This window comes from Cibotium barometz, chromosome 4, assembly GCF_041138505.1.
Source record: "Cibotium barometz isolate CiBa-2024 chromosome 4, ASM4113850v1, whole genome shotgun sequence".
NCBI lineage: Eukaryota > Viridiplantae > Streptophyta > Polypodiopsida > Cyatheales > Cibotiaceae > Cibotium > Cibotium barometz.
In genome coordinates this window covers 49,039,890-49,047,577 of record NC_141049.1, presented here as the reverse complement: position 1 = coordinate 49,047,577, position 7,688 = coordinate 49,039,890, and the positions used below count along the sequence as shown (strand labels likewise).

Here is a 7,688-nt window from a genome sequence, read left to right as displayed (position 1 = left end):
AAGAAGAATGAACACAAGCCTAAAAGGCCCCAAGATATTAATAAGAGGTGGAGACTGGACATATGGGTTGGAGAAATGGAACAATCCCTTGTATTCCATCTTGATAAAGCAATGTAAAATTCCAGCACAGAGCACTCCTAGGACCTCCATCCAATGGCTCTTCTTTCATCACCAGATTGAACGATTAAAAAGCTCAGATGGCAATGTGTAAAGGAAGGACTCCTGACCGTTAGTAGATACACCATATCGTGATGTGCCACAATTGGTCTAACCTACTGTACATATCTTGACAAAATGCCAACAAGGTTATATAATGAGAAGGACAGACAAACCTGTTGCATATCAAGCCGCGACTAAAATTGTCTTAAAGTAAAACAGGCTCAAGCCTGAGTGGGATCAGCCCAGCCTGCCGACATGCAGGTGGGAACATGGCTGCAGCTCTAGGAGCCGTGACAATTAAGAGGAAAAGAACATAAACAATGTTGGCAAGATTCTTCATTCAACATCACATTTCTTAGAGATAAAGAATCCTTTGTTTAGATGAGTGTAACCGTTACTGCTTTGTCATCCCACATGAGATGTCAAATAAGCTGATATGATGCATCTTACTTGCACAGTAAAAACCTATAAGCTAATAACCCCCTCTTGAACCTACTGTGCATCTCTCGAAAGCAAATTGTTTTCCTGAATAGGCCGCACATTGCTCAAAGAATCAACGACACTCCCACGCTCAAAGACTGCAGCAACTCCCATTCCCGTACCTACAGAACACAAATGACCATTGATTAGAATTGAGACTGATACACACAGAGTTCACATGGTCACCAATCATCTAAACACTTTCTGCACACAAAAAATAACTTACCCATACACATGGAAATCACTCCAAACCGACAATCTTTGCCCCGTCGCTTCATCTCATGGAGGAGAGTTGCTGTGCAACGTGCCCCTTAACACGCAAGGGTGAAATCAACACAATCCACGAATACAAAGCAGCAGAGAATTATTTGCTAACACCAAGCTCTTCAACTCAATTCCACCCTTCATTCTAAACCCACCACAGAACTGTTTTCCATATTCTAAGGGATGAACTTTAAACTGGACACACTCCCTGCCCGTGGGACAGCAGATGGTTACTTGGACAAGCATCCCTCATGGACAGCCTGTATAGGCCCCCCCTGCCAGGCAAGCATTGTTTGGCACCCAGCCTTAGACACCCCCAGCTCTAAACCCTTTCCTGAATCACAAAGCTTTCCTTCATACTCTATGAATTGAAGTACTTGGCTTTGGCCCTTATATAAGTACCTGTTGCTCCAACAGGATGCCCTAAAGCAATGGCACCACCGTTCACATTCACCTTCTCAGGATCTAATTCAAGCTTCTGGAGACAATACGTGAACTGAGAAGCAAATGCCTGTGAAAAATAGAAAAGAATTAAGCCATTGACATGATACGATATTAAGCATACTTTGACCTGTGAAGCTCATTAATAACCTCTAATTAGAGGCACAAAGCAATAACGATGCCAGCTCCTCCAAAGGAATTCAAGCTCAAGAGTTCTAAATATGGAACAAGCTAACACGCTGATAATACAAATCACAGCAGCATGCGTCTGACCTCATTTATTTCAAACAAATCAATATCGGAGATCTCGAGTCCAGCAGCCTTGACAGCAGCTGGAATAGCAACAGCAGGCCCAATCCCCATCACGGATGGGTCAACACCGACAGCTGCAAAGCTCCTGCAATAACAAGCCGAGCGGTCATGCACCAAATTAGACAAAGGTTTAATAAATATATAAACAGGAAAAAACCACTTGGATAGAAGCAAACCTGAAGACACCAAGAACAGGAAGATTCTTCCTCAAGGCCACGTCCCGCCTCATGAGTAGGACAGCACCTGCACCATCACTGACCTGGCTCGAATTTCCTGCAGTCAGTCATAGAATAGCGATGGTAAAGAACGGAAACAACTCATAAACATGAACATTTTATCCTTTCACTTATGCCTAACAATCCGTGCTTCGTAGGTAAATCCATAGGGGGGGAGCCTATAAGAGTGTAGGAAGTCTAAGAAGAAAGATGTGAGCGCTAACCTGCTGTGGTAGAACCGTTCTTCTTGAAAACCGCCTTCAGCTTTGCCAGATCAGCAACTGTGGTCCCAGGTCTGATACCATCATCTACTGATATGACAATAGGCTTTTCGTTACCCGACTTGGCATCCACAAGCTTCAGAAACAACCATTGTCACCATCATACATATCATAACCTTTCACAATATACAAATACCCACACTAAAACCTTCATATCAACTAAGAAAGTACTACAACCAAATGCATACTTTAGTTGCAACTGGAATTATCTCATCCTTGAACTTCCCGTTTGCAGTTGCAGATGCAGCACGAGCATGGGAGGTTGCCTAAAACAGAAATCAACCCATCTCTCAAGCTTTTTGGCATTAGAGTAAATATCTGCAAAGGCTTTTTCAATCGAAACAATTACCATACCGCAGCCTCATCCTGCGCTTTCCGTGAGACATTGTACCGCTCAGCAACGTTCTCTGAAGTAATTCCCATTGGCAAAAGACAGTCCTGTACCTTCTGTATTGTCTCCACCTATTCCCAAAAAAAAACATATGGACATTCATCTTTTCTGTAAAAAAAAACAAACTGTAAAGTTTCTATTCGCAGTCACACTGGACAAAACCAACCTTTGGATTGACATTGCCCTCCCAAGCCGCTGGATTGGTAGTCATGGACTCTAAACCAGCACCAATACCTAAAGAAGAATTTATCACATCAGCAACCAATATTCATGTTCAAATGAATCATCAAATATGCTTCCCTTGGCATTACCTCAGAACACACTCACCTATGTCGTAAAATCCTGCTTTGATGGCTGCAGCAACATCAGCTACAGCTTGGAGGCCTGAAGAACACTGCCTATTAACTGTGCGAATCGGCACAGTTTCTGCAGAATCATGCATGGACGACCAACTGAGTAAAGGTATACGCAGTGCACACACACACATGCATACATAATAGATATTACTATGTACACACACATTCGCATACACACATATGTATGTAAGTATGTATGTATGTGCGTTCGTATATGTATACATATACATAAATGTTTACATAACACACCTGGGAATCCGGCATAGAAAGCAGCCATTCGGCACTCATTTGCACGTTGTGAGCCAGGCCCAAGGACAGTGCCCACGACTATATCCCCAATCTCTGCAGGGTTTACACCGGTTCTTTCTACCACCGCCTATGAGAACGGTCAATCTCAATCAGTTATCCAGCTCCCATTACCATGACACCATGCTACAGCAATAAACTTCCAAGTTCTCGCTTACCCTTAGAACAGGTGCTAGCAGGTCATCAGGGTAAGTGTCCTTAAAGCCACCTCGTTTTGCCTTGCAAATAGGGGTTCGATAGGCTCTGCAAGGTTTAAAGACACCATCATCATCTGAAAAAGAACATTTTTGAACGAATATCCCTCAATACACAAAACACTGAAAATATTTTCCATGGATGGTGCACTTACGCAACAATGACAACATCATCATTGTAATCAGTTGTTCTCTCATAAGGAGCACTATCGCCAGCCGAGCAAGTTGATGCCTGGAAAGCACAAGATGAAAAGCTTTGCATAAAAATTGGCAATTAAAACACTTTCCATGGTCTACAAGCAAAGCTTTGCATAAAAATTGGCAATTAAAACACACGGCAATGCTTTGACATTCCATGGTCTACAAGCATCGTGAATGCAGCCTCCCACACATTGCACACATGGGTTTAGACCGGCAATGTGTGCTGCATGTGGTTTAGGTGGGACATCAGATATGCAGTTCAATTTTCACTACCCATAAGAGATGCCATAAGCATATGAAAATTCTGGTTTTCACGCAGCAATTTGTTTTAATGCTTAGAAAACAAGAGATGAGAAAGACTTAAGAATTTGGGTGGCAGCACAAAATCGTGGAACTCGTGAACAATGCTAAGTTGTCGAAATCCATGAAGGATGTGTGGCCATAGACCTTGCTAGGGAGTCGAAACCCGTGATGACCAACATTGCTAGGGAGTCAAAACACATGATAGATGTACAACCATGGGCATTGCTAGGGACGAGCATTGCTAGGGACGAGCATTGCTTTGTATAGTTCATGAAAGAAAAGATTTTGCCCAAAACCTTCCCACAAGAAAAAAAGAAAATTTCATGATCTGAAGTTTGCCCAAGTTTTTTATTTGTAACAGAAATACACATAACGAAATGATGGGAAAAAGGGTTTTTTTTTTTTTAATCACAGTGCTCACCACTAGGTCAGTTGAGGTTCTGGGCGTCGCAGAGGGGCGGAGATGGTCAAGCAAAACCTGATGTCTGGCGCGTACTCTGTCCATGTCTGCTGCGAAAAAAAATGATGATGATGATGATACGACAATAATTGAACAGTAATGAGCGATCGGGCAGAATTACGAATCAAAATAAATAAGAGACCACCCACCAATAAATAACTAACAAATTTTGCACTGGATGAGTCGGGAAATCAGAAATAATTTAAGCAGAAGAACAGTGGATTTTGCCCTAGAGAGCGATGGATTGGAAAAACTCAAGATTTTTAAAGAAAATTTTAAACAGTCACTTCTTTTCCTTGTGAGCGATGGATGGATCGGATAATTCAAAAATAAAAGAGAAAAATATTGGGCAAAGGGCGATACCGTGAAGATAGTTTGTGCAGGAGATGGGAGCGAACGTGCGCTTCTGCTTCTGCTTCTGCTTCTGCTTCTTCTTCTAGTGAGGGGTTTGCTGTCGTGGGTTTTTATTCTGAAGAGTTGAGAATTCCCTGGCACCGCTTTTCTCATTGCTTACGTGTGACCACACCTGCTTTTCACATTGCCACGTCATTCTCTCCACCACATCATCCATTCCTCATGGCACACAATGCCACGTCATTCTCTCTACCACATCATCATCCATTCCTCATGGCATACACACGGCTGGATACACATTTGTTCCCGCCGTGTCCACGTCAAGTTGAAAGCCCCACGCCCCGGAACAAAAATGTCCCCCTCACGAAAAATAACTATTGAATATGTTCAACCACATGAGCGACGAAAATTGCTCGTGGCATGGTTTCATTGTGATCATGGACATTGGACTGGCATTATTCAGTGTGTTTATATATATGTCTGCATTCCAACAAGGAGCAACCTAAGAAATACTGCTTCCATCCCATACTCTATATGTAGACACAAAGTCGGTAGAATGCACAATGCACGTGGTAGGCACTCATGGGTTACATGCAATCATGATACCCCTCATCATAAGAGGTGACTCAAATGCCGCAAGTTGCATGCTAGGATGTTTAGAGCATTTTCTCATGATATATGGTGGAATATCACAATGCAATTAATAAAAAAAGAAGGTTCTTCTTTTGTGGGAAGTGCTAGTGTGGAAGTTTTTTTGACAATGCTAGCATCTTTCTCGACCGAGTCACTAGGCCATGAGAAACTTAGGTTACATGTATCATCTTCATGTGAAGGAAATCTATGGGATGAACAGGGACACCCTTACACATCCAAGCCCCATCTTGTGACACCTTTGATGCAGATTGGGTGGGGGCGACACCCTTACACATCCAAGCCCCATCTTGTGTACCCCTTTTGGGGGCACTATAATGGCCCCATAATCACTACCATGAATAAGAGAGTAAATTCATTATAAGAAGAGCCACACCTTTGTTGGAGAGAGAGAGAGAGAGAGAGAGAGAGAGAGCATGTTAGCATCTATAAATAATGAAAATTATTCATTTGTATACAAGAATAAAGTGAGCTTCACCTTTGGTGGAGAGAGAGAGAGAGAGAGAGAGCATGTTAGCATTTATAGATAATGAAAATTTATCATTTGTACAAGAATAGATTAAGTGAGCTTCTTTAGGTAATGAAAGTGGTGAGGGCAATGGTCTTCCCATTCTGCAAGAGGAAGCTGCAAGAGGAAAGTGTGGATGTCAGGCATGGTCTTTGATTATCTTTGAGAAATGAAACAACCTCATGTCGGGTTCTATTGGTATAAAGATTAGTTTGTAACTTTTCATATTGAACCTTTTGAGCAGGCAGGGCCTAGATATACTTTGACTGCTTAATGACTATACCATCATATTGCTATATAAAATTGCATACCCAAACAGTAGTGTAAAAGACCAAGATTTGACAACAAGGGCAACCTTTAAGATTCCATTTATGCAATAGAGTTGGTTTTTCTCTATACTCTCTCTCTCTCTCTCTTCATTGCAACGCTATGTGAGCACGTATATAGTCATGTCATAGCTTAGGGTTTGGGAAACCAACAATTCCCTCCTCTAGATCTCATACTCTCTCTCTCTTCATTGCAACGCTATGTGAGTGTATATAGGCATGCCATAGCTTAGGGTTTGGGATACCAACAAAGCCCTCCTCTAGATCTCATGTGTCTTATCTTCCCTTCTTTTATTTATACTCTTGTTGTTGGTCTAGGAATTGTGAGTAAGTGGATTGGGAGCTATTGATGATTACATGAGTCTTGTTTCACCATACATATTACCTGCTATGCAACGAGCTACCTTGGTGTGACAACAAGTGTAAGAGGAGCAAGCTTTCCATAGAAGAAGGTGAAGTTTTTGAGCTTGGATTGAGCTTGAAAATTTTATAATGCCCTTAACAAACTTGCAAGAGAAAATAAACACACGTCTCTCCCCACATGGTTGATTGTCTTCTACTCACCAAATAATCTAGTAAAACAAACTCACTCCCCCTTTTTTCACCTTAAAGGTGGTAGCACATCTCCTCTTGTACATCTAAGTCCCCACTTGGTTAATTGTCTCCTACTCACCAAACAATCTAGTAACACACTCACTCCCCCCTTTTTGCACATTTAAGGTGGTAGCACATGTCCCCACTTGGTTAATTGTCTCCTACTCTCACCACACAATCTAGTAACAAACGCACTCCCCTTTTTGCACCTTAAAGGTGGTAGCACATCTCCTATTGTACATCTAAGTATATCTGCTTGTGTGGATATGTAATTTCCTATGATGGCTTAGTTTAATCTGTCAATAGAAGTACCTTTATCTAAAAGCCCTTATAAATGTACCTTTACCTTTTAAAAAAGAATAGTAGCCTCATTATCACAAATTACATTTTGATCTTGAAAGCTTTTTTTATATACGCTATAAGCGTGTAAGATACTTAAAAGTAGCCTACCTATATTTTTTCAATAATACAATTGTGTGTGTGTGTGTGTGTGTGTGTTTATAAGCGTGCAAGTGCGAGTGCACGTGTGTGTGCACGTGCACGTGCACGTACACGTGTGTGCATGGGCATGTGAGTGTCTGTGGGCGTGCATGTGCGTGTACATGTGCATGTGTGTGTGTGTGTGTGTGTGTAAGAGAGAGAGAGAGAGAGAGAGAGAGAGAGAGAGAGAGATGCTATGAGAAAGATATGTCTAGCTTAGCCTTGGAATCATTAAACTTCAAAAAAGTCTTTTCGAATTAATGGAAGAAGAAAGAATTTCTCCTTGAAAAAATAAAGATTTAGTTATAACTGTATCAAGGTGTCAAGAAATTGATTGTTCAAACTTGCTAATTTCTCTGCAATTTATGGAGAAAAGGAAAGATGTAATGCTTGGGAAAAATAATATCCGAAA

General features: G+C 41.5%; 1 protein-coding gene across 3 annotated transcripts; it reads right to left on the bottom strand.

Annotated features, from left to right (window-relative positions):
* Nucleotides 1-311: 311 nt before the first annotated feature.
* On the bottom strand, nt 312-4,867 carry LOC147639349 (3-ketoacyl-CoA thiolase 2, peroxisomal-like). 3 transcript variants are annotated; one of them, XM_086790319.1, is made up of 15 exons: nt 4,727-4,867; nt 4,325-4,413; nt 3,555-3,631; nt 3,364-3,448; nt 3,149-3,275; nt 2,871-2,969; nt 2,710-2,777; nt 2,507-2,614; nt 2,341-2,418; nt 2,096-2,228; nt 1,833-1,929; nt 1,618-1,741; nt 1,306-1,414; nt 866-949; nt 312-761 (listed from the first exon to the last, which is right to left on the bottom strand). In XM_086790319.1, exons 2-15 carry the CDS (start codon nt 4,406-4,408, stop codon nt 652-654), a joined length of 1,383 nt encoding a protein of 460 aa, XP_086646445.1. In that variant the 5' UTR covers nt 4,409-4,413; nt 4,727-4,867; the 3' UTR covers nt 312-651. The 3 variants fall into 3 exon arrangements, with proteins under 3 accessions (XP_086646445.1, XP_086646437.1, XP_086646452.1); XM_086790311.1 differs by having other exon boundaries at nt 4,325-4,410; nt 4,727-4,854; XM_086790326.1 differs by having other exon boundaries at nt 2,871-2,927; nt 4,325-4,410; nt 4,727-4,854.
* Between the last annotated feature and the right edge of the window lie 2,821 nt (nt 4,868-7,688).

Bases quoted from the DNA above. Each gene is read 5' to 3' on its own strand.
- LOC147639349 (XM_086790319.1), bottom strand. From the start codon at position 4,408: ATGGACAGAGTACGCGCCAGACATCAGGTTTTGCTTGACCATCTCCGC. The intron at 2,229-2,340 runs GTATGCATTTGG...TTGTTTCTGAAG, and splicing joins TAATTCCAGTTGCAACTAAA to CTTGTGGATGCCAAGTCGGG. The intron at 1,930-2,095 runs GTTAGCGCTCAC...GACTGACTGCAG, and splicing joins GAACGGTTCTACCACAGCAG to GAAATTCGAGCCAGGTCAGT.